Genomic DNA, 26,925 nt, shown 5'->3' with positions numbered 1-26,925 from the left:
TTTTTGCAATGTGCTGAATAAATAAAATCTATGTGCCAAACACAACAAAAATTACAGCATATCTCAGTAAATACTTAATACACATTGATAAGTTTAACATGGCTTTGGATTGTCGATTTTTTTGCGATATATCGAAATATAACATCGATACTTCTCCTTTCGATACTCGTCGCTACAGTACATCGCGTTATTTGTTCATATGGTTGTCTACACAAAGGCTTAAACAACAGTACGGTGTCGTAATTATAATCTCTTGTGGGTTATTTTATATCTAGGTATGAATTGATGCTAAGTAATTATGTAGGGTCTGTTGCTGCTTCGTCGTAATTGCCTATTCCCGTTCTATCCAATACAAATTATTCAAAATATCTGCGTGTTTTACGACACACAATGTAAAATTAGCTATTCCCTAATATTTTAGTTTGCTGGCTATCATGCGCAATCAATAAAGGTGAGCTGAGATCTATTTGAGTGCTTTTTTTCATTAAAGAACTCTTAGCAGCTAAACTTCCTACCTTATTTCGTGCGACGAAGAAAAAATGTCGACTGATCGTTTCAATTTCCGTCACTCATAAAATGAAAAAAACTCACGCAACACATTGTCGTTATTCTGCAGCCGAGAAAACTTGCATGACTATTAGAAATTTTTGCAGAATGACATTTGTCTTGTCTTGTTGTGTGTTTAAGTCAAATAAACACAAAAACTTTTGAATCATTCGTTAAATCCATAGAAGAAATGACGAAAATTGAAGTGGCTTGGTGGCTTTCCTTACTACGACGGGAATCAGCCATAAACCCAAGTAGTTTCTTTTTGAATAAAACACACTTATAAAACTGTTGAATAGTTTATTTGTTATACTATTTTGCTTTATGTTGTTTCGAACTATTTAGAAATGAATATTACGTTAAGTGTTCGAAACAAAAATCCTTGGTATATGTATGTTTAGCAAATGGTAACTAATTATTGTGCTGGAAAACTATACCTTGAAGCTTTCTACAGATGAGGTAACATCGTTTTCATTATCAATCAGCCTTGAATTCATGATGATTAGTACAGTATTTTAGTGTACCTTGTAGCCTCGTCTGTTGCACGCTCAAAGTACCGATATTCTAAAGCTCGTTATGAACTTTCTCCTCGCTATAATCCTCTTTGATGAAATCGGCCGCCTTTTCTCCAATCATAATAGTTGCTGCATTAGTGTTTCCGCTCACTATGTCGGGCATAATACTAGCGTCGGCCACTCGTAAACCGTCGAGACCGTGTAATTTCAACCGTGAATCTACTACGGCACCCTGTTCGCTGCTGGGACCCATCTTTGCTGTACCTACCGGGTGATAAATAGTCGTAGACATGTAACGCACGTAGCACTCCCAGTAACTGTCCGATTCAAACTCTAACATGTCACACTCGGGAATTTTAAGGTGAACTTCTTCTACTTCATGATCCATAAAGTTTTGGGTTTTCAGCATTTTTCGGAACCATCGGATACCTCGAATTAGGGTAGCAACGTCACGGTGATCTTCTAGATAGTTTGCATTGATTATTGGTGCATCATACGGATTGGAACTTCGCAGTTTTATCGTTCCCTTGGATTTGGGATTCAGAAGTGTGACGTAAACGTTCAATATTTCTGCTTTCTGGTTAGCTTCCGCTATTTGTGCTACAATATAATCTTCCATTCCGAATTTTTGGATGATTTGAGCAAAGTCCGGCAGTTTTGCTTTATAAACAAAATGATGATACTGAATATCAGGGAATCTAGCGGACGAACTTTGTGTGTTTACAAATGCTACAAGGTCTGTGGCTGCAATGGATCCAAGGGGTCCTAAGCCATATTTAAAGTACGAGTAAACATTATCTACAAATTCGTCCCAGGCTATTGTTATTGGGCGTGATTTGTGGAAAGACAGTACTATGGGCACTATTACATGATCTTGTAGATTCTCACCAACGAATGGAGCGTTTTTCACGATAGGAATTTCGTGCTTCTCTAGTTCCTCTTTCGGTCCAATGCCAGAGAGTTGTAAAATTTGTGGCGTATTTACTGACCCGGCAGAGAGAACAACTTCTTTTTTAACTTTTGCCACCATATTCTTACTTTCACCGATATCAAAGGAAACTCCTTCGGCCTTGTCTTTATTAAAATTTACTCTCGTAACGTGGGCATTTTTAATTATATGCAGGTTCGGACGGTCTTTTATGGGATTTAAGAAAGCTTTCGCAGTACTGCAACGTTTGCCATCTTGAACAGTACCTTGGACAACACAGTATCCGATAAATTCATCGCTATTCACATCCATTATCTCGAACTGACCGAGCTCAGCTGCTGCCTCCGTAATTAGCAGCTTAGTCATGTCGTTTGACATGAACGAATTTACTTTTAGCGGACCTTCTGTACCGTGGAAAGCTCCTTTCTCTTGTTGAATATGATAGGCGCCATTATTCTCTGATTTTTTGAAATAAGATAGCACATCCTTCCAGCCCCAGGTTGGGTTTCCCTGTTCTTCCCAACGGTCGTAGTCGCGACTGTTTCCTCTCACGTATAACATCGCATTGGTAGCACTGCATCCGCCCAGCAGCTTGCCTCGAGGCCAATAGCTTCCGTTTTTATACCCTTTACTCGCCAAAGGACTTTTTTCTGCGTAATAGTTCCAACTATGGGTAGTATTCATCATATGCATCAGCATTAGTGGGATCTGTGTAATGGTACAAACAATCAATCCGCTATTCACAGCAAATACAGCATGCATATTGTAACCTGAATTGTCAAAAAATGAATGTGGCAAGCAAAATGCATGGAATGAAATGTACTAATGACTTCAGGGTGATGATATGACCACTAAAAATAGAGTCTATTTGAGAATTATAACGAATTAAGCAACACTCACATGCAAAAAAGTTACTAACATGCTATTAAGTATGTATTTCGGCATTTAAGTATTAAAATTTTATAATTTATATGTGACTCCTACTAAGTGGTCTAATTGTACCAAGAGAAAAACAAAACAAATTTCAATAATTATATCCTATAACTCGGTGTGTTTTGATTTCTTCTTTAACCAGTCTTCTTTGATCAAGTCGGAAGCTTTTTCCCCAATCATCATTATCGGTGCGTTGGTATTCCCGGACACAATTACAGGCATAATACTGCCGTCCACAACTCGCAGTCCGGAAACCTTTTTAACCTTCAAACGGCTATCGACTACTGCAGATGGATCACCGCTAGGACCCATTTTGGCAGTTCCCACTGGGTGATATAACGTAATAGTCATATGACGAATGTAACACTCCCAATAGTCGTCCCCATCGTATTTCAGTTTATCACATTCCGGAAGATTCATCCGATGCAGCTCTGCTTCGTTTTTCTTCAATATTTCCGTTTCACTCATCCGTTGTAAGATTCTGATCGCACGTCGTACCGTAGAAATATCTTCGAAATCGTCCAGGTACTTGGGGTAAATTTCAGGCGGGCGATATATTTTCCAGTCAGAGCTTACGATCTTAACATAGCCAGACGACTTGGGAGTCAGAAGTGTTGCAAATACCATCAACACATCGGCTTCTTCACTTGCCTGCATGAATGATTCTGCTATTTCCTCGTTGTAGCCAACTTTTTCGGTGTACAAAACTGTTTTCTTCGCGCCCTTCTTGAATTCGAAAAAGTGGAACTGAATGTCGGGATAGCTAGCAGTCTCGTTTACTGTATTCACGAAAGCCGATATTGAAGTAACTGCGTGAGATGCTAGAGGACCTGTCTTGTGCAGGAGATACTCATTTAAATTTTTTAGATATTCTTTCTGTGTGTCATAATTTTTTGCCGTAGATTTGTTTAGCTTGTATAAAACAGGTACAATTAAATGGTCTTGCAGATTTTTACCCACAGGTAAATCTGCAGTGACAGTGACACCAACTTCTTCTAAAAGGGACTTAGGACCGATACCAGAGAGCATTAAAATTTGGGGAGTATTGATTGTTCCAGCCGATATGATTATTTCTTTGCTAGCTTTTGCGGCCCTGAGATGCTGGTTTTGGAGGTAAAAGTTAACCCACCGATAGACACCTTTCTTATCCTGCTCCACATTGATTACTCTAGCATGTTTGATTATATGCAAATTTGGTCTATCTTTGATCGGAACTAGAAATGCTTTTGCTGGACTACAGCGAGCTCCGTTGTCGATCGTACCTTGTAATCGCGTGAAACCAATGTTTTCTTCTCCATTTATATCGTTCAAAACTTTATACCCTAGCTGCTTTCCAGCCTCCAGGACCACATCTAACAGTGGATCATCCACAGGAAATTTTTGAACTTTCAAATATCCTCCTTTGCCGTGATATTTGCCGTCAAACGAGTCAGCAATCTCCGGATCCTTATTGTCCTCCGACTTACGGAAGTATTGCAGTACACTATCATATCCCCAGCCAAGATTACCGAGCTCCTCCCAATGCTCGTAATCTTTGCGATTGCCTCGTACGTAAAGCATAGCGTTAAGTGCTCCGCTTCCCCCTAGCATCTTACCTCTTGGCCAGAAACTGCCTTGGACCGAACTCATGCTGTGCTGCTCCGAAGGTTCTGCGAAGAAAGCCCAGTCCCAATCCGTACGCTGTACTGTGAAAAACATATCCGGTATCTAGAATGTAGTAAATAGGTCACGTCAAAACCTTTCACCCTAGTAAATCTAGCTTGAAGAAATGAAACACAAGCACAGAACAAAAAACAGCTTCTTTATTGGGACAAGGTAACAAACACCATTAAATACTTTATTTATGTGAGTCTTTAATCATATCCGATACTTTTTCGGCTATCATAATAGTTGGTGCATTAGTATTACCACTAGTTATTGTTGGCATTATGCTAGCGTCTGCTACCCGCAAACCCTGAATTCCATGTACCTTAAGCTGTGGGTCGACAACGGATTCAGTATCAGTACTGGGACCCATTTTCGCTGTACCCACTGGATGGTATATTGTGGTACTCATGTGTCTTATATAACAATCCCAATAGTCATCGGTATCGTACTCTAGTGTATCGCATTCGGGAAGTTCTATGGTTAGAGGAGTTGTATCGTATTCTTTGAATGTTTCCGTTTCAAACAATTCCTGCTGAATTCGAATACCCTGCCTTATGACGTCTAGATCGTCCTGGTCACTAAAATATCCCGTTGTGATCGATGGGTGTTCATAAGGATCCACAGATACTATACGAATTTTTCCCCGAGATCTAGGATCAATACCCGTGACCAAGACTGCCACTACTACTTGTTGTTGAATGTACTCTCTTATCATTTTTAAGATATTCGAATTGTATCCTATCCCCGCAAAGAATTCCACCGCATCGACGTCGTTTTGGGCGAAAAACATATTAAAAAATTGAACGTCAGGAAAGAGCGCGGTTTTGCTCTTTGTATTAGCAAACCCTACTATGTTAATGACTCGATCGTACATAACCGGATGGCTACGGTTGAGTAGCGTAAATTCAAACAGGTCAATTAGGGTATCATATTGTATCTGTTCGATGTCAGTTATTAATTTGCCAAGCCCGAAAAAAATCGGCACAAAAACATGGTCTTGTAAATTTTCTCCCACATCTAAATCTGCGCGCACCGGGATATTTAGAGGTTCTAAATCTTCGCGCTTTCCTATGCCTGATAACATAAGTAATTGAGCGGTATTTACTGTTCCGGCCGACAAAATAACTTCTCGTTTTGCAATAGCTTCCAGTGCAAATTGATCTTTGATTACCATATTAACCCCTTGAACGACATTTTCTGAACCGAACTTAAGCGATACTGCCAGTGCATTTTTTATTATATGTAAATTTTCGCGATCTTGTACCGGTACGAGAAATGCCTTTGCTGTACTATCCCTGGTTGCCCCTTCGATATTATATTGAAACATCGAGTAACCTATATGTTCTTCGGCGTTGATATCAACGATTTGTTTGAAGCCAGCTTCTCGAGTTGCTCGGCGAAGAATACCGTTATACGGTGTTGAGCGGTAGAAAAAATCTATCGACAGATAACCTCCCACTCCGTGATACTTTCCGTCGTACCCATTGACTACCTCGGGGATTCGATTGTTTTCTGATTTTATGAAATATTTCAGCACATCGTTCCAGCCCCAACCAGGATTACCGAGCTTCTCCCATTCATTGTAATCTCGGCGATTCCCACGGATATACTGCATTCCATTGATGGCACCGGATCCACCAAGCAGTTTCCCACGAGGCCAGTATGTCCCGTTTATTATACTGAGACTTGACTCTTCCGAACGCTCCGTAGTATATTGCCAGTCTACCCTGGTTCGCACCATAGTGGACTCCATTCCAATTATCTACAACGATATCTCGACAGTTAAAATCTATGTTTTCCTTAGTCCTTACATCAATTGAGTGCAATTTCAACAGTGCATTATCTTATAGTATTTACAACACGGTGCCATACACTCAATCTAACTGAACGTCGTAGTCTTCTTTTATGAAATCTGCCCCCTTTTCACCGATCATAATCGTCGGAGCATTGAGATTACCACTCACAATCAGTGGCATAATACTGGCATCAATGACTCGCATATTTTTTACGTGTTTAACCTTCAACCGTGAATCCACCACCGCATCCGGATCGTCTTCAGGTCCCATTTTGCATGTCCCAGCCGGATGGTACATAGTGTTAGTGAGGTGTCGAATGTAGCACTCCCAATACTCATCGGTAGCATACTGAATAAATCTACATGCGGGGATATCCACTCGAACAATTTCAGCATCATTACGGCGGAACGATTTTGTGTCTAGCATTTGTTCGTGGATTCTGATAGCTCGAATCAGTGTTGTCAAATCATCATAAACGTTAAAATATCCAGCATCAATTGCCGGATCCACATATGGATCTGTACTTGCTAAGCTAATCTTCCCTCGAGATTTGGGATTCAAGACAACGAGCCTACCCATCACTACATCAGCCTCAAGCTCCGCTCTGTGTATAGACTGCCTAATTCCTCTGTTGAACCCAAAATCACGAGTTACAAGTAACGAAGCAGAACCACCCTTTTTAAATAGCTGATATGAAAATTGAACATCCGGAAACGGATCGTCGGCATTGATCGTATTAGCGAACGCCGAAACACTTGATACGTCGGTTGTCAGCGGTTGTCTTCGGTTGATAAGACTAAATATAAAGAGATTTATAACTTTTTCGAGAGTCAAGTTTTCCACACGTCGGGCAGAGCGATTGAATTTAAAAAATAGTGGAACTATAACATGGTCCTGAAGATTTTCGCCTACGTTCAATTCAACACGGGGTTGTATTCCGAGGGACATAAGCTCTGGTTGTTGTCCTATTCCTGAGAGCATCAGTAGTTTGGGAGTATTCACCGTTCCCGCCGACAAAATAACCTCTTTCTTAGCTATTGCTCTAAGAGAGTATTTGTTCCGTAAAACAAAATTAACACCCTGTACTGTGTCGTTGGTTGCGAATGAAAGTGAAGTTGCAAAAGCATGCTTTATAACGTGTAAATTTTTGCGCTCTCGAATCGAACTCAGAAAAGCTTTGGCCGGACTACAACGAGTTCCGTTAACAATAGTAAACTGCGCTCGACCGTACCCAACATATTCATCGGCATTCATATCTAGCAACTTTTTAAATCCGATGTCTCTGAAGGTAGCCATCAGTACTCTATTCATGGGGTCACTCATATCGTAATAATCTACACTTAAATATCCTCCGATACCGTGCCATTTGCCACCGTCCGCATTTGCTATCGCAGGAACTTTGTTGTCTTCGGATTTTTTAAAGTAATTTACAACATTTTCCCAATCCCACCCAGGGTTACCGAGTTGCTCCCACTGGTCGTAATCTCGCTGATTTCCGCGTACGTACTTCAACGCATTGATTGTTCCGGAACCTCCAAGAACCAAACCTCTTGGCCAGCTTACTCCGTTTACGGTACTGAGGCTGTGCCTTCTCGAACGCTCCGCGTGGTATTCCCAGTCAACGTAGGTTCGCTGTAGCTCGTAGACCATTGCTACAATCTATGCGAATGAAACAATCCGAACATTGGGAAGAAAACCATTACTTTGTTATGCAGCCATAATAGGTGTTACTTAACATGAATGTCGTGCTGTGGTTTCGTGTTGAACCGTTCCCAAAATAAAACCTTCTGCGCTAGGAGTAAATATAACACAGATTCAGAAATGACCTGTGTAAACCAGTTGAATCAAATGATCAACACATTTATTGCATACCACGTTTTGCACCTATTTGTGACAAACTTTCGTGCTAGTTGAAGGCCAGTGCGTAAATTATGCACTCTTTTTTGTATGTTCAAATGAATGAGTGAAAATGATTTGAATTTATTTGCTAAAAGATGATCACCGACAGAAAGCAACATTATTTCACAAAATTTACAAATCTGTGTTCGATCCACAACCATCTTAAAAGTAGCACGAATAGTTGCACAAGTTTACATTTCAAATGTTAACTTCATACCTTATTCTTTAAAAATGAAGCCAAGTGGAGCAGTTTGAAAAATCTCGCATTCTTCTTTTTTGACATTTTACGTTCCAGGAATATCCAACGCGCAAGCCTGTTTTGAGGCATGGTATGTCGTGTTTTGAGGCATGGCATGTCGTGCCGTCTTGCCGGAATGAGAAATTTACAAAAAAAATAACGCCTTTACAATGACGTAAAGCTTGCCAGCGTCCATCGATATAGCTCTTCATCGCACTGCTTTCCTAGACCTAGTGCCAAAGAAGGATACAATGATATGGTGAAGTATGTCCTATCTCAAAAAGGGTAGTCTCCTCGACTGCTGCAACTATCGCGGCATAATGTTGGTAAATGCCGCCTACAAGATACTCTCCCACACCCTATTACGCCAACTGTCACCGATAGCACTGGGTTTCGAAGGGAATTACCGGCCGTGCTTAAGGAGGGCTCGCGCTACTACGGACTTGATTTTTACCATCCGACAGATTTTGCAGAAATGTCGGGAGTACAACGTACCCACGCGTCAGATCTTTATTGATTTCAAAGCAATATACGATACAATCGATTGAGACCAGCTATGACAGATAATGCACGAACACGAACAGTTTCCTGATAAACTGACGTGACTGATTAGAGTTGTATTGGATCGAGTGATGTGTTTAGTAAGCATCTCGGGGATACTCTTGAGTCGAGACGTGGCGAGGGTTAGAACAAGGTAACGGCTTACCATGCATACTGTTCAACGTCGCTTTTGAGGGTGTGATGTGACGAGCGGCCGTAGAAACAGGAGGCACGATTTTCACTAAGGGTAGCCAGCTCCTAGCCTTTGCAGATGATTTTGATGACAAAACCAGTAATTTTGCGTCGCGGATACAATCTACGCCAGACAAAAAGCGGAGTCTAGGAAGATTGAGCTAAAAATAAATGCGTCGGAGATTAAATATATGAAAGGAAGAAGGTCAAAAGGACAAAGTCCCATGAACGGTAACCATTGACGGCGATGAAATAGAAGTGCTAAATTAATTCGTGTATGTGGGATTACTAGTGAACGTGGACAATACTAGTAACAAGGGGTTTCCAGTAAGGCGTATAAGTGCGTAGTAATCAGAGATTACTTTTGTAATCATTTACGAATTAATTAGGTAATCAATGGTAATCAGTATAGTAATCAATGATAATCTTAAGTAATCATTGGTAATCATGATTAATTTATAGTAATCACAAGAGATTGATTACTGGTAATCAGAGGTAATCAGTAACTTTTTTCAAAGGTGCGTAGTAATCATTGCTGTTGGAAACCCCTTGACTAGTAAGGCCAGCAGCGCATTCATGCGGGAAATCGGGCCTACTTTACCCTTCGCAAAACGCTTCGATCATGAAGCATATGCCGCCGTAAGAAGCTAACAATGTACAAAACCCTTATTAGACCGTAGTTCGAATTTGAAGCCGCGACGCTGCTCACGAAGGTCATAGGCGTCCTTGGCGTGTTTGAGCGGAAGGTGCTGCAGACAATATTTGGCGAAGTACAAACTAAAAGCTTGGAGATATTCCCATCATACATCTGGTGAAAGTCGGTAGGCTACGGTGGGACGAATACGTCGTAAGGATGTCGAACGATAGTGCGACCGAAATGGTTCTCTTCAATAACCCCACCGGCACCAGGAACAGGACGGCTCAACGTTCAAGATAGCTTGATCAGGTCGAAGTGATTTGTGACTTCTGAAATACCTGGGAAGTTGGCGCTGAGTAGCTCAAGATCGAGTTTAATGGAGACCACAGCTTGAAAAAGCACGAGCCACCCCGGCTCTAGACCGTGCCAACTCGCATAATTCGTAACGGCAGCAAAACGTACTTACCGATAAATCGAAGACGGCTTACCGATAAACAAACGACGTGGAAAATGAAGATTTTTGAATGCATTGGATAAAAATAGATGAACATCGTGTGTATCCGTCAACTTTGGACGAGATGGAGCAAGCAGTTAAAAACTGCAGAACAACAAAGTGACTAGGAAACCGGGCATGCTCACCGTTGTTTTGGCAGTCTTGAAGCGAATTAGCTGTATTGTGCAATCTCAAATTGGTAAAAAAAAGTTGCATTACGATTGTAGTAGCTTTTGAGGCATAAGCTTGCTTAGCTCTGCATTCAATATTTTCTCTCATACTGTTTGGCGGACTGAGGCCCTTGTAAGAAACCCTGGCTGGTGAATAAAAGTGTTAATTCACTTCAAAACGGCGTCTGGTTTAGTTAAGCGAAACGAATATTATGACAAAACCATTTTTGAACATGGTTTCTCAACAAAACTGAATGGACGGATGTATACCACACTTGCCAGTGCCACATAAAGCATTAGAAAAGCGAGTCAGACAGCTGACTCTTTCATTATGGAAGGTGATTTAAAGTTAGATGACGCTAACTTAGTTAGTTAGATGGCTGTCAAACTTATTATTCAACATCTCGTTGGATGGTATTATATACGAAAAGCACGGAAGCGAAGTTTTAAATATCATGAAGCCTCACATAATGCCAAGCTTTTCTGCAGGACATAAAGACATGTTAGTGATAGTTTGTCCTTATGAAGAACAAAAGACAGAAAAAGAAAGTAGGCTGAAGAACTAGTGCCGTACCCTTTATGTTTTCTGGTAGAGTGATATTTTTGAAGTAGTCAATAGGCCGAATGAATAAAACAGTTTACTTTGCTTTTCCCGTTTAAATCGTATGGGAGCATTTTCTCTAACTCTTTTATTCATACGGCCTAATGAGTTTATTTTCCACAGTACGCTAATGACATCTCATATGGCAATTAGGGTTTTATTATACACTTATAATGGATTTCATTACCAAAATTGGATATAAAAGTTGCAATCAGTGTGGCAATGAAATTTAAAACTTGCTTCATTTAGAACTGGAACAAACTTTTGCTCATATTGTGGCCACCTTGGTGGACGAATTTGTAAGTTCTTGGTGCCCACGTGTCGGAAATTTTGTTAGCTTCACCTATGTATTTTTGACATTCCGCAAAACGACTGTATTTTGTAAACAAACCACATGGAAGCCGAAAGAAGGGAAGAAATTGTGCACAGTTATTTGGAAAATCCATTCTGGTCTGCATCTAGGCTAGCTTAACAGCTGAAATGGCCCAGAAATGCCGTATGGCGCATTATCAAATGGTAGAAGGAAACGACGACGACACGAAAGCCTCAAGCTAATCATCGGAGTAGAACTGTGTGGTAAGATTTTGAAAACCATCAGGAGGAATCCTAATCTTTCGGATCATAAAACAGAATAATGTGGCCAAAATCTGTGCTCGAAAGCTATACGACCGGGTGCTATGCTAACCAAGTTCGACGGGTGTCTTCTGATGGACGATGAAACCTATGTCAAGGCTGACTTCGGGCATATGCCAGATCAATAATTTTACTTGGCAACGGGTCGGGAGATGTTCCAAGCAAATTTAAATTTGTTTTTGCCGACAAATTTGCACGAAAATTTATGATTTGGCAGAAAAACGAAAGTTTTCGTTACAGATAAGACAATGACGTCGGATCTGTACCAAAAGGAGTGTCCCCAAAAAGGCCAGGATGTTTTGGCCAGATTTGGCAAGCTGCAAGAATGGTACACAGAGAAAGGGGTCCAGTTTGTACCGAAAGACCTTAACCTACCATTTTGCCCCAGTTTCGCCCTATTGAGAAATACTGGGCAATCATGAAATGAGAATCAAGGCAAAGGGGAAAGTTGTCAAAGACATCAATCAGATGAAGACTTGGTGGAATAAGATAGCCAAAACTATGGACGAAAGACAGTGTGCGCCGCCTAATGAGCCATATTACAGTAAAAGTTCGAGAATTCCTTCGAAACCGTCACGAATAATTTTATCAGTATTTTTTTTAAGTATGATGAAAATGCTATATTTGTGTAAGAAAAGATCTTGAATTCAATAATAAATAACTGCAATCACGCAATCTGAAGCAAGCTTTACAATATTGCTTGAAATGTAACAACAAGCAGAGCCGTTAGATAAAAGGCGAATACCGACGAAACGGCAACGAATAGTGCCATTTGCAAGCCAAGTCTAAAGTAAAGTCAAAAATCCTGATGGAGACCGGCGATAGCGGGATCTAGCAGTCGTTTGATGTGCCCTGTTGGCAGTGATGCTACTGTAGCAGTTATTGAGGGTGACTAAAGGACAGCTACGCGAATCGAGTAGTTACTTAATGGAATATCCTGTATTGGGCACTGGGTTGATAATCGGTCTGTTGCCGTGAAGTTAGAGTAAAGTAACCCTTAACAAACAAAATACAAAGTCAAATATTTAGTGCCAATTGACAAAAACCTTCAATAGCTGACTTTTTAAAAAGAATGCCTGTTAGTTTCGTAAACTGTTATGATGCCATGTTGCATTATCGAATGTAAACATTCGAAACCAATTAGATAACTTAAATCTGATCACTTTCGCAAGAATATACAAATCTGCAAGATCGTCGAGGGTTTCTTTTTTTTTGACTGCTTCATTGCTTTTAATTGGAATATTCTCAGCTTTTAATATGCCCTTTATAATTTCATTGCTTTATTAGTTTTCTTGTAAATAGCATTGCGGTTCAAAATATTTTATTTTATCTGCCCTAAAAACATAACGAATATAACAAATTATACGCTAAACATTCGAGACAAATCACAGCTCATCTTTGTGTGTTTGCAACTCTTCCACGACCATTCCATTATCCTGTTTGATCATATCGGCCGCCTTCTCCCCGATCATCATGGTCGGTGCATTGGTATTCCCGCTCACAACGGCCGGCATTATGCTTGCATCGACCACACGCAATCCTTTAACTCCTCGTACTCGGAGTCTAGGATCAACAACAGCTTCCGGGTCGGAATCCGGTCCCATTTTCGCTGTACCGGACGGGTGATAGAGCGTGGTAGCCATGTGCCGAACGTAACACTCCCAATATTGATCGCTATCATATGTCAGTGCTGCACAACCCGGTATGTCAACGTGAACCAGCTCGGGCTCAGCGATCCTTAGGGCAGATGAGCTCATTATTTTCTGCTGAATACGAATTCCGCCAATCATCGACTTAACGTCATCCATGTGATAGAGATAGCCCGCATCGATGAATGGTTTGTCCAGAGGATTGGTTGTTCTAAGCTTGAGTTTTCCCCATGATTTTGGGTTTAGTAAAACCACGTATATTCCAATCAGGTCAGCTTGTTCCTCCGCAGCCAGCAGCGAATTCATGACAGCATCTTCATAATCAATAAGCGCAATAATTTGCTTTGTTCGTCCGGATTGCTTTCGGCCCATAAAGTAGTGGTATTGAATGTCTGGGAACGGATCTGTGCTGTTGACGGTGTTGACAAATCCAGTCAACCCTGATAATCCATGATTGGATAGAGGACCACTTCGTTTGGTTAGAAATTCATACAAATGATCTACGTACTCGGATTTAATGTCAAATGGTGAGGCAGTGGATTTATAAACTTTATAGTAAATGGGTACAACATTATGGTCTTGGAGATTTTTTCCAACACTCAGATTAGAAACTGTTGTAATACCATGTTTCCGCAAATCTTTTTCACGACCAATACCGGAAAGTAATAATAGTTGTGGGCTGTTGACTGCACCACCAGACAGTATCACCTCTTTCCGCACTTTAACTTGCAATTCGTCTTTTTCGTTTATCAAAAATTTCACACCACTGACACTTTTATCCGGATTGAACAGAACCTGTGTTGCAGTTGCATGCTTAATGACATGCAAGTTGGGTCGGTCTTTTATCGACGCCAAAAAGGCTTTTGCTGGGCTGCACCTAGTTCCGTCCACGATAGTGCCTTGTATCCTGTTAAAACCAATGTGGGTTTCTGCATTCATATCTGATTCCTCGGTATATCCGATCTCTTTTGCACCTTTGATCATTAAATCCACCAACTCAGAATCCGTATTGAACGAGTTGACTGTCAAATAACCGCCTTTGCCATGAAACTTTCCTCCATTCAAATCAGCTATCAGTGGGTCGACATTATTTTCGGACTTCTTGAAGTACTCCAGTGCATGTTTCCAGCCCCAGCCTGGATTGCCCTGCTGTTCCCACTGGTCATAATCTCGCCGATTACCTCTAATGTACACCATCACGTTTATGGCCCCGGAACCACCGAGTAATTTCCCTCGCGGCCAGAAACATCCGTTCGTCATACTTTTACACGCACGTTTCGATTTCTCTACTGTATAGGCCCAGTCGTGTGTAGTATTTTGCAGATAGAAGAATAAAGGTACCAACTACAAGAAAAAATGTATCCTGCATAATCGTGATTAGCAAGCACGTGACAGCACGAAACATTTGATTAGAAAATACTAAATTAAATATTAGTTACACCAACTTTTGTTAAGCTTGAAATGAAATCGCACGGTTTCTAATTGTCAATCATGTTTGATGAGGTCAACACCCTTTTTCAAAATAATTATCATTGGATTTCAATTACCGATTAGTGTCTTATTCATCTCTATCCCTGATGGTAGCCAAACAGGTCATTTGTTAATGTGAATTTTATTTAACATTGATACTCAGTGCATCACGACACATTTGATAAGATGAAAAGGACAGTATATCATTTTATGAATCATAGCTGCCAGATAATAACTCTAGCCAGCGTGCTCCTGCTGAAGCAGAGATAATACAATATCCTTCTTTTCGCAGAGAGAAAAACAACTTATTTGTCAATTAAAGCTTCACTTCAATCACGTTTCGTTCAGCAAAAACCACTTTAACGACGTGAGCCCTGTTAATGGAATGCAAATTTAATCTGCTACGCATTATTAGAATTTACTTAGCCATGCTTTGCCTTGTTTCATTAGTATTTGTGTTTCGTGGTTCAACAGTTCCTTGGAGTACACAAGTACTGGTATTATCTAATTTATCTATTTTAAAATCCACAGTAGCACCAATATTGAATATTCACTCAGGGAGACTTTGAACTTGTTAAAACATGCATTCCATGGAATTTTTTGCAATATTATTTCCTTATATAGTTTCAGTCATTCCATTCTTGCATATTTTTTTCACGTGATGCATGATATGTGCTTCTCGTTCTTTAGAGTACAAAAACACAAACACAGAATTTACACCAATGTTACATTCCTTCACATTATTAGTAACGCAAAATTCATATTAGTAAAGGCAATGAAAATATGAAAATGTTAATACACGCCGGTTAGTTTCTCAAATGCATGCAATTGCAAGTTAACAGAAAAGCAAGACATAAAAAAATTAAATACCTCAGACTCGATCGGAGGATCACCTCCGGCCTCCAGAAGCAAAACCTTCCAATCTGGATTTTCCGATAGACGATTGGCCACTACAGAACCGGCGGATCCGGCACCGACTATGATAAAATCGTATTCACCCAGTCCTTCCGCTAGGGCTGTCGGTCCATAATCCTTCGGCCACATATCCGGCGGAGAAATGCTGCACTGTGCCGCCATGATCGTCTGGATTAGCATCGCAAAAAGCTGGTTGGCAGGTCCCAGGCTTTGCGCCGCGCATTGGCTGTTGAGTAGTGCCTCCATAGTGCTACACTATGCGGAAGTGGCACTCGAAACCGATCTGCAAAAAAAATAATGGCTTTTATTAACTGTTCCACAAGTTTGGCCTAGTCCGTAAGTAAATCCTTGCGAGTGTAATCCACCTTGTTCGAATTCCACTGTTGCTCTAACCGGGCAGAGCTATTTGTGCGAAACTTTATAGAATACAGTGTACCGGTGTTTTTAGTACATCTATTTACTTTTTGATAGCGAACACCCTAACGACTGTTTACGCTTGTCGAGAAGACGACAGGGGTTTGTGTGATGTCTGACGAATATTTAATATAGCTTTAATATTGCTCCCTCTGACAGATACATTTAATATTTTCTAGCCGCAACACAAATGCGGCGTTTGATAGTATTGATTTGTTTTGGTAGATTGCCACAATAAGTTGTCATTGTTGCATGACTAGGCAGAAACTGATTTTCTAGATTCATCGGATTAGTTTGTACTTCCGATTAACCTTAAAGTCAATTTTTAAATTTTGTTTATTGCAACACTTTATTATTGAATTTTAAATTTAATTTGTTTCGTTGAGACAGTAAAACTTATCTGTTATTTTTCATTTTTCAACAACATTTGCGGTCCCGAAGAGTTAAGTAAAGTTAATTTATTTTGTTTCACTTGCTTTATACGCTAATATTTCAATATTTGCTAATTATCCTTTTTCACTTCTCCACAACAGCGCAATATTCGAGCTTATTGCACGTGTCCATTGAATATCAGGTAGCCTTTCTCCCCTAAATTTATTGATTAATAATATGCATCTAAGAAAAGAGAATTTCAGTGTCCACGCAGTGTGTATTAGTATCCGAGTATTACTATTTTATTAACCACATGTAACAGCGGAAACACCTTTTCGATTTATCGTAAAAGCTGTCAATCCACTTGAATTTTCATGTAAACATAGAAGCGTTTACTCATCCTGGAATAATCGAATGACTAGGCATTTTGAGTTCATTAAGGCTGTGACCGACGAAATTAATAAAAAAAGAATTATTCATTACAAATCTTAAGGTGAAATTAGTCGTCATCAATTCTGCCATTTTCAAAAGCAGTTTTTTTTTGTTTGAAACAAAAATTCTGTTTATAAAAATATATTCGCTGTGTTCAGATTGGCAAGAAGAATGCAGTATTTACATTTTTATAAACAGAATCCCGCTTTTGGGCCGAAAAACTGCTTCCGAAATTGGGCTTTCCGACGAAAAGTTAATGACTGCTAGTTTCCCGTTAATACCTTCTTAGATTTTTTTGGTTATTTCTATACTAATTTTGTAATGATCAGACAAGGCGACGTGGAAACTGTTCTGGTGGAATCCACCTTCGATTTTCTGGCTGCGTGATTACGTTAGTGTGCAGCACTCGCAGCCGTCGTGACCCGGTCGGTTTCGGCTTCGGAACGCAAGGGAACAACCCGCGCCTGTTTTTGCGCTTCACTTGAGTATGGCGAGCTAGAAGGATACGTTTTATCGCATGATGAATATTCGTAAAGTTCATGATCGTCATGGATGAATTGAATTGAAGGAAGGACAAGTAGGAATAAGGCTCATTTTATTAGGGTAACAATTATTCAAGAGGGTGTTACAAAGAAGTACATTAACCCTCTAACGGGTAAGGCCGTCTGTAGACAGCCTTCGCTTTTGGTGCTCCAGAGTTGCATACGAAATTTGTTTTGAGTTAACAATATGCAAAATGTGTTCAGAATAGATTTCTTGACATTTTGATATTAATATCACAACATTCTAACTATACATTCAAAAGTTATCATCTTTCAAAAACAAAAATTCCGAAAAATTTCTAAAATAATTAATGCGCGAATACTCCCATTTTTACTTATGGAGAAAAAGGATATCTAGAACAAAATGATTGGCCTTAAATTTTTTCTATGAGTAAATTTCATGCTTTATTTCAATTTTGTAATGTATTTGAACTGAAAAAAATTCTGGGTAGAGCGTTAGACATGAAAAACGAAAAAGAGAAATTGGACTTTCTGTAACCTAGCGCTCCTCCAGATAATTATTTTTGTATGAAAATCAGAACTTAAGGTTCTTTTGAGTGTACTTTCATGATAAAATAGTCATTAGCTTGATCGCATCGTTTTTACGATGTTGCCCGTTAGAGGGTTAAATGAATTCATTAATGTGAGCAGAGTTGTGTGAAAGGTGTTGTCTCTCTCAAACTAGGTTAAGCTACGTTAAATTTAAATAAGTAAAAAACAAATTTTTTGTTCGGTTCTGAAATTTGAAGTGATAGTTTTTCAACGCTTGACCAAATTGTTGGTAACATAATAATTTTACATGAGAAAGATAGGGACGGAGTCCGAGCAATACGTAAACAAGATTATTATACAAAGTTCCAGTGCTACAAGTGAAGTAAGGCTAGTGATTAATCGTTGCTTTAATTTGTTCATCATAGGGTTCTATACAGTATACAAATTGTGGTTCGGGCTGGGTTTATTTTGAATTTTTTTACCAAAATATGTAGAGTAAGTTCCACAATGACTAATGATTTGTTTTCCATCTACTTACAGGTACATACTAACGTACTCGGTTGGGAGCAAAACACCGGTTGAGGTGCCTAAACGGAGACAGTGATCGCTTGGGTAATTGTACTTTACTCGTTTGATAACAATGTGCTTTTCTCGTTATCACGGCTCATCTACCCTAGGAAGCGTAGTAAATTAATTAACATATTACATTTGCTTACTGTCATATGTCACTTCCACCGCAAAAAATGCACTCGCATTTGCAAAAATAGGTGCTTGTTTACATACAGAAATTTATCTTGCCGTTTTATGCGATAATATTGTTGTCATAGATAGCAGTTTGTAAATATTATGCAACTGCTCATAATAGGCAGGCACATTATGAAAATGGTTCAAGTGAAATATTGTTGTTACTTAATCAAATGTCGAATTTGTTTATTCAATCCGGATTGGAACTTGATGAACTTTTTGTGTTCATTTGCTCCTATCTGACAGATAAAATTCATCCAGTTTCAACCCGGATTGAATAAACAAATTCGACAAAAGAAATATAATACTCACTATGTAAGAGAATTTTTCATAGCTGATCCATAACATTTTGATACATTATCCCCCCATTATGACCCCGCTTGTCATAGCTAAACACAATTCATACTTTATTTCGAGTGTTTCAAGGAAATATATCTGTAACTACTCAATTCCTGGCCAAAAATGAATTCTATACTTCTTGTCTGTACGTGATAGATAAAATCTTTCAGAACTTATATTGTTTACTAAAGCAATTTTTTATGTTTCGTTATATACAAGATTTCTTCGTCTATCATGGACATCAATCACATGAATTTATATATTTATTCGTTGTGTTGTGTGCACATATGCTATCAAACTTCCATAAAAAAAGTGGAAGTAGTTTATATTACAGCTCAAAATTTAAAGTAGCGACTCCGAATGATCAGCAGATTCTCTTCATCATATTAAAAACAGATTGGAAAATCAAGATGGTTTTCCTTTTTAGCTTGGCTTAGTGAGTTGCCCGCGACTTATCCAGATCAGCTAAAATTGCACAAAAACCATCAGAATGATGCTTGGTAGTAGCAGATTATTCTCAGTGTGCATTTTCTGGTGATCTAACTCTTTGTGATGATCAATAGCAAAACTGGCCACGCCCATGCAGGTCAATTTGAGAGGGAAAGGAATGTTAGTTCGACACTTGCTGTTACTCGAGACCGAGGAATCCTCTGCATCATCCACAAGTGTCACAGGAAGGAGTTGTTGTTAGCGGAAAGGATATGATCTGGATCGACCGAGGCAGATGATACGATCACTGTCATTCGAGCTCGCGTACGATTTGAGGACGTGTTTAGTTACGTGGCCATTGCGAAACAAGTAGTGGAAGGTACGTAGGTAGGGTTGTACGAAAGGGTGACGTAGGACTATATCAAACCATTAGATCAAGGACTAATGTAAACTGCATTTCTGGCATATGTTAGTGCCATTGTTTAATTGAATTGTTAAAAGAGAAGAGCGAAATATTCAAATTAAACTCTTTATTGAATGCAATGGTGGCTTTGAAAATACGTGAACGGGGATTCATAAGTACAACGCCTGCAATCATTAAGACATAGAGTATTTTTTAAATCACTTGCGGACATCATAAAGGATGAAATAGCAATGAATGACCAGCCCACAGATTATTGTATTAAATAAGATTCTGCGTCGTAGCTTGACATGTTTCAATAATATTACTTTAACTCGCTTGTGGCCTTTAAAAGGGCCATTGGTTACAAATAACGTTAAAGCCAAAGCATCGCAAATATCACGTGCCATTCGGATGTCCTTCTCTTTTGACATGAATGCGTCAGGCACGTAAGTTAGCGGCGTCGATTCACTGTCTTTTGCTCCGAGAAGATTTTACTAGTCTACTTTCACAGCTTACCGCTTCTTGCATAGCAGAAAATATGGCTCGTACGCAAAAATTTCTGTTTTATTTGTATGAGAGTCTTTATCCTCCTACCAGAGGGGTGAGGGGTCTCAAACCATCATAAAATAAATTCATGCCTACAATAACCCCCCGCCCCCCATGCCAAATTTGGTTCCATTTGCTTGATTAGTTTTCAAGTTGAGGAAATTTGTGTTTCATTTGTATGTGGGGTTGTTGAAGAGAACTATTTTCGTCGCACTGTAGTCTGGCATCCTTACGACGTGTCCGGTCCACCGTAGCCTGCTAACTTTCGCTAGATGTACGATGGGAGTCTCCCCAAGCAGTGCCTGTAGCTCGTGATTCATACGCCTCCGCCACTCTCCGCTTTCAGTTTGTACTCCGCCAAATATCGTCCGCAGCACTTTCCGCTCAAACACGGCAAGGGCGCGTATGTCCTCCGTAAGCAGCGTCACGGCTTCAAGTCCATAAAGAACTACCGGTCTAATAATGGTTTTGTACATTGTTAGCTTCGTGCGGCGGCGTATGCTTCCTGATCGTAGCGTTTTACGAAGGGCAAAGTAGGCCCGATTTCCCGCTTGGATGCGCCGCTAGATCTCCTTACTACTACTAGTGTTGTTGTCCGCGGTCACCAGCGATCCCAAATACACGAACTCCTCTACCACTTCTAGTTTGTCGCCGTCAACGGTTACTGTCCGTGGGAGACGCGCGTTTGTTTCCTTTGAGCCTCTTCCTTTCATGTATTTAGTCTTCGACGCATTTATTTTTAGCCCAATTCTCCTAGACTCCGCTTTCAGTCTGGCGTAGATTGCCTCCGCCATCGCAAAGTTCCTGGCAATGATATCGAAGTCATCTGCAAAGCCTAGAAGTTGGCTACTCTTGGTAAAAATCGTGCCTCTCATTTCGATGCCCGCTCGTCGGATCACCCCCTCAAGAGCGATGTTGAACAGCATGCAGGATAGACCGTCACCATGTCTCAACCCTCGTCGCGTCTCGAAGGGACTCGAGAATGTCCCAGAGATGCGTACGAAACACATCACTCGATCCAATGTAGCTCTGATCAGTCGCGTCAGTTTGTCTGGAAAACCGTATTCGTGCATTATCTGCCATAGCTTGTCTCGATGGACTGTATCGTATGCTGCTTTGAAATCAATAAAGATGTTATGCGTGGGCACGTTGTACTCCCGACATTTCTGCAAGATCTGTCGGATAGTAAAAATTTGGTCCGTAATTGCACGAGCCCCCATGAAACCCGCCTGATAATTCCCTACGAAACCTTGTGCTATCGGTGACAGCCGGCGTAACAGGATCTGGGAGAGTACCTCGTAGGCGGCGTTTACCAGCGTATTACCACGATAGTTCCAGCAGTCTAGCCGATTACCCTTTTTGTAGATGGGACAAACCACTCCCTCCATCCATTCCTCCGGTAGCTTTTCCTCCTCCCAAATCCTCGAAATAACCCAGTGTAGAGCCTTTGTTAGCGTTTCTCCGCCATGTTTATAAAGCTCGGCCGGTAGGCGGTCCTTCCGCCTTATTGGCTTTATTGGTCTTCAGCAGCCTGATTTCTCGTTTGACTTCTTGGAGATCAGGTGCTAGGACATTACTATCTTCCATGGGCGCTCCTAGGTTAATTTCCGTTCCGCCTCTTTCTGCGACTTCGCCATTGAGGTGTTCATCGAAGAACTGCTTCCACCTGTCGACCACCTCGCGCTCGTTTGTAATTAGATTCCCTCCCTCGTCACTACACATGTCAGGTTTCGGTGTGTAGCCCTTCCGAGTTTGGTTCACCTTCTCATAAAACTTGCGCGTGTCATTAGCTCGGAATAGTTGCTCTAATTCTTCACGATCTCTGTCCTCCTTTTGGCGCTTTTTTCTCCTCAGGATCGTGGTCCACTGGTTCCTAGCTCGTCGGTATTTGGCCAGGTTCTCTCTATTTTTCCAAGCATTTTTTTTCTCCTCCACCGCTTGTTGGCATTTCCCATCAAACCAATCATTTTGTGTACAACGAGGCTCAATACCTAGTGCGTTGGTCCAGCCGTTTATTAATTCCAGCCGCTTATTAATCCAGCCATTTATTAATTCCCCTATTGCTGACATTTTATTCTTGTAATCTGTCGGTTCATGCACCGATTCAACGGTAATGACCCATTAACTTAAATCGCTAATCCTTAGAGAGTTAAACAGGAATAATTCCATGTAAAAAGTCCTATTGAAATTGAAAACTGCTTCGCTTTTGTTTCAGTTTTGTGTATTTGCTCCTTTTCCAAAAAAATTTGGATCAGTATTTTACGGCTTAGCACCTAAGGTTCAAACACGCGTCATTGATTTCTGGGATTTCAAATGAAGTTTTCATGCTCAAAACAACAGATATGTTCACGAAAATTTATCATTGTGTGCTTCGCATCTGTCAGAATGCAACGATAAATTTTTATGAGCATATCTTATAGTTTGCGCATAAAAACTGCTTTTGGAATCCCAGAAATCAATGATGCGCGTTCGAACCTTAAGGTTCTCCCTTCTGAGTTAGAGTGGTCAAAATAAATCGCAATTTGGGTCAACTTTTCCGCTTTTTTATTTAAATACTAGCAGACCCAACAAACTTCCTATTGCCAAAAATGAATCTCTACTGTACATAAATCCTGGGTGCTACCCCCCGCAATGGTCAGCGCTTCCGACGGCAGGTGGCCGACGGCAGGCAACACTCGTGGCCTGCGGCCAAAAAGCAAAGCCTAAGTGCTAATTCCGATATCGTTACTGTCCGATATCGTGTTACTATAGGTAGTTTCTGGTGGTCTTGTTATTGACTAATGTTTTATGAAAGAGTCTAAAATTTTCCGAATTCGATTAGTTTTCAAGTTACGCAAAAATTTCTGTTTCATTTGTATGAGAGTCCGCCCCCAATACCACAGGGGTGAGGAGTCTCAAACCATCATCAAATAACTTCATGCCTTTTAAATCCCCCACATGCTAAATTTGATTCCATTTGATTGATTAGCTCGCGAGTTATGCAGAAATTTGTGTTTTATTTGTATGGGAGCCCCCCTCTTAGAGGAGGAAGAGGTCTCAGTACACCATAGGAAAAATTTTTGGCTCCAAAAACCCCCACATGCCAAATTTGGTTCCATTTCCTTGATTAGTTGTGGAGTTATGAGGAAATTTGTATTTCATTTGTATGGAAGTTCCCCCTCTTAAAAGGGGGAAGGAGTCATAGTTCCCTTCCTAAAGAGGTTAAGGGTCTCAATTCACTATAGAAAAAAATCCTGCCTCCAAAAACACCCACATGCCAAATTTGGTTCCATTTGCTCGATTAGTTCTCTAGTTATGCAGAAATTTGTGTTTCATTCGTATGGCAGCCCCGCCTCTTAGTGGGGGGAGGGGTCTCTTACCATCATAAGAACCTTCCCCGGCCTCAAAAACCCCTACATGCAAATTTTCACGCCGATGGGTTCAGCAGTTTTCGATTCTATAAGGAACATTCGGGCAGACAGACAGAAATCCATTTTTATAGCTATAGATTTGTATGGGAGCGCCCCCTCTTAGTGCGGGGAGGGATCTCTAACCATCATAAGAACCTTCCCTGGCACCAAAAACCCCTACACGCAAACGATGTTTCTGGGGTGGCGAAAACTGGAGCAAAGAAATGGCAAAAACTGGGTCTTGGGGGTCGAAAACTGGTGCCTCAACATGCATCACAAATTTCACATTTACTATTTTTTCAAATATTTGGGCTTATGTTTTACGCTGAAAACGTAGCAAAAATGTTTCTGTTTAATGTAGACTAAATCTCATCGATATGGAGCTGGGGTCAGTCCGAGTTTCCACCACTACTGGTACTACCACCACTAATGGTGCGTCTACCCTAATATAACAAAAAAAAAAAAAGATATGGAACTATGCGGCAAAGAATCTCGGTTTTCTAGTTTGCTGACTGAAAAAATGTCGATTTCTGGTGTCGTTACACTATTCCACCATTACATCATTTGATCCTTCATTCTAAAGCCATAATATGCATTAGTTCGGTTTGTCGGGTCCGGTCGACTCACGCTCTTCGTTTTTTTCACCTCTGTCATAGCATAACAAAGATAAAAAGAACGCGCACAGAAAACCGCTTATGATGCATAAAAAACTTCCCTATGCTTTTCACTTTTGGACCTTGATCAGCTGAGTGAGACTATCTTCGCAGCCGATTCTCAGTATGTAGGATAGTTGCCGGGATTGCGGGTCAACGCCACTCACACTAGGAATGCTTGTCCGGCTCTGGAGAAGTAAATAGTTCTCGGAGGCAACATTATATCTCAGATTGGATTAACTGGTGCAAGAACTCAATAAACTTTTCTTGTTTTTTCTAAAAGACAATCACTTAGCAATTTGTACTTGTACTTTGTAATTTGCACGATATTTTGCACTGAAAACGTTTTTAGGCACATTTTAACCAAATCTTCTATGGGCTCTAAATTATGCTGCTGCCTATTTTATGTTTAAGAAAATAATTGCATTTCAATTGAATAACCTTCTGTTCTTCGTTTAAAAATTGCAACAAAGTAGAAATCGAAACTAGTTTACTTCTCGTTCGTTTTCCGCAATAACAGCAACAACAGCACACATGATATTCAAGTTTCGCGTGATAATGCAACACTGATTGAACATCGAGCACACTGACCTTGAAAAGGTGTTCTTGGAGTAAACTCTTACTGTACATACAACAAACGGCATGTCTAAAATTAGACTAGTTGCGTCGCTCTTAACTTTTATGGTAAATTTGCAGCAGCACTGAACCACCTTCCAGGTTCCAGCCTATAATGTTCTTATATTCATAAGAAATGATATACCAGATTGCTAGATATATTTTTTATCTCAGTTAAATGCACTTCTCTCAGTCGAAAGTAACCAGTTTTATCCAGCTGCGAGAAAGCGCACTTATTTTTGATTAACAGTCTTTTCTTCCAGTATAGGGTTAAGTCGCTAATTACGGTTCGTAAAACTATTGATTGATTGGGTTCTGGTCGCATGATTCGTATCGTTGTTTTTTTTCCTCGTAATATTTTTTTAATAATGCTCAGTATCACAACTATCAACGGGACCTTAAACCAGTTTAGGAACTGCTCGATTGCACGTGAAGAAAATGAACAATAAGATTAATTTCACTCTTTTCGGGGTGAGTCATGATGAGTATTTCCTAACGATGCAGCTCACGATTTGACCCTGCAATGTCACTGTCCCTCTGCTCCATGGCATAACACACATTTTAAAGGTACTACACAAAGATGTCTCACATTTTGAATAACAATCGACTTTTAGGATCACCTAGATTAACCAAAACAATATTATCACTGACACAGAACACTTACACGGTAAGCTGGTAACACGCTGACACGCTTCACGAACTTTATTATCTTGATTCTACGGACATCCGACGGTTTCTATTACAAATCAGCAACTGAACTGTTTCGCCGGTTAAATATGGTTCTTTATACCGACCGTACAGGGCAAGAAAGAGAGAATAAGTAGCTGAAGAAGTACACCGCTGTTCAGGTGCGTTGATATATGACATAATTGATATGTCGATTTAATCGAGTTCTATTTTGAATACAAATAATAGTAAAAGCAAAACTTACTTAATAAAAAAATAAAATCTTTCTAGTAACAGGAACCTGCGCCATAAATTAATTCAGTTTTATCGAATCTGCTTCACTGAGAAAATATTACGTATTGCTTCTATGTATCCCACATATGGCTGCATACAAGGTGCTCAATAAACGATGATCTATATGTTTCAAAAAGATATTTTCATACAAGTCGCACGTACTATTCAGATGATTTACAATTTTCGTGCGTATTTTTAAGGAGATTTTTTTTAAAGTGGCACATGAAAAGTATGTATAATTTCATATGGATATTTGCCATTAATTTTGTGCAGAATAGTTTGAGTATGATAACCCGCGGTTGTTGTTGTTGTTCAAATACTTATGCGAGGCACTTCTCGCTCCACGCTTCTCGCGAACGCTCCTCGTATGTGATGAAACTCGAAAAGAACATTCGGTCGCCTTCTTACCACAATAGGATTTCGATTCTTAGAATCGATTCAATTCGCGTTGACGACTGTAGACGAGATTTTCACTACACTAGCGATGTAAAGCGAAAATACTTCTCTCGATTCTCTTCGTTTTTGAGAATACGGATAGAGGTACACATTCGAACAACCAATCCTGCATCAATTACGGAACGTAGAAAAAAAGCTTCTATGCCAACACGAACTGATAAGAAACACCCAAATTTAAACGAAAAAAATACAACAGGCCGATAATAGTTATCTTTAGGTACGACTGTGACCAAAAAATAAGCAATCAGCTTGAAACACGTAGCCCTCTTCTTATCCCCGATAACCGTAATTATAAAACTAAAAATTGCCACGATTGGATTAATAGCATGGGATTTTT

General features: G+C 40.1%; 2 protein-coding genes across 9 annotated transcripts in view; one reads left to right on the top strand and one right to left on the bottom strand.

Moving 5' to 3' along the window:
* The window catches only part of LOC128741252 (flotillin-2), a 366,737-nt gene that overhangs the window by 271,286 nt on the left and 68,526 nt on the right, over positions 1-26,925 (top strand). The gene's annotated exons all lie outside the window — the stretch shown is intronic.
* LOC128741249 (glucose dehydrogenase [FAD, quinone]-like) lies at positions 946-25,908 on the bottom strand. 3 transcript variants are annotated; one of them, XM_053836920.1, is made up of 3 exons: positions 25,837-25,908; positions 15,758-16,085; positions 946-2,697 (listed from the first exon to the last, which is right to left on the bottom strand). In XM_053836920.1, the coding sequence occupies exons 2-3, from the start codon at positions 16,046-16,048 to the stop codon at positions 1,111-1,113; spliced, it is 1,878 nt and encodes a 625-aa protein (XP_053692895.1). In that variant the 5' UTR covers positions 16,049-16,085; positions 25,837-25,908; the 3' UTR covers positions 946-1,110. The 3 variants fall into 3 exon arrangements, with proteins under 3 accessions (XP_053692895.1, XP_053692893.1, XP_053692894.1); XM_053836918.1 differs by lacking the exon at positions 946-2,697 and adding an exon at positions 13,033-14,761; XM_053836919.1 differs by lacking the exons at positions 946-2,697; positions 25,837-25,908 and adding exons at positions 13,033-14,761; positions 25,762-25,797.

Source organism: Sabethes cyaneus, chromosome 3, assembly GCF_943734655.1.
Source record: "Sabethes cyaneus chromosome 3, idSabCyanKW18_F2, whole genome shotgun sequence".
In the NCBI taxonomy this organism is placed as follows: Eukaryota; Metazoa; Arthropoda; class Insecta; order Diptera; family Culicidae; genus Sabethes; species Sabethes cyaneus.
This window is presented reverse-complemented; position numbering and strand designations above follow the sequence as displayed.

Bases quoted from the DNA above. Each gene is read 5' to 3' on its own strand.
- LOC128741249 (XM_053836918.1), bottom strand. From the start codon at position 16,048: ATGGAGGCACTACTCAACAGCCAATGCGCGGCGCAAAGCCTGGGACCT. The intron at 14,762-15,757 runs GTATTTAATTTT...TTTTTCTTGTAG, and splicing joins ATCCTCCGATCGAGTCTGAG to TTGGTACCTTTATTCTTCTA.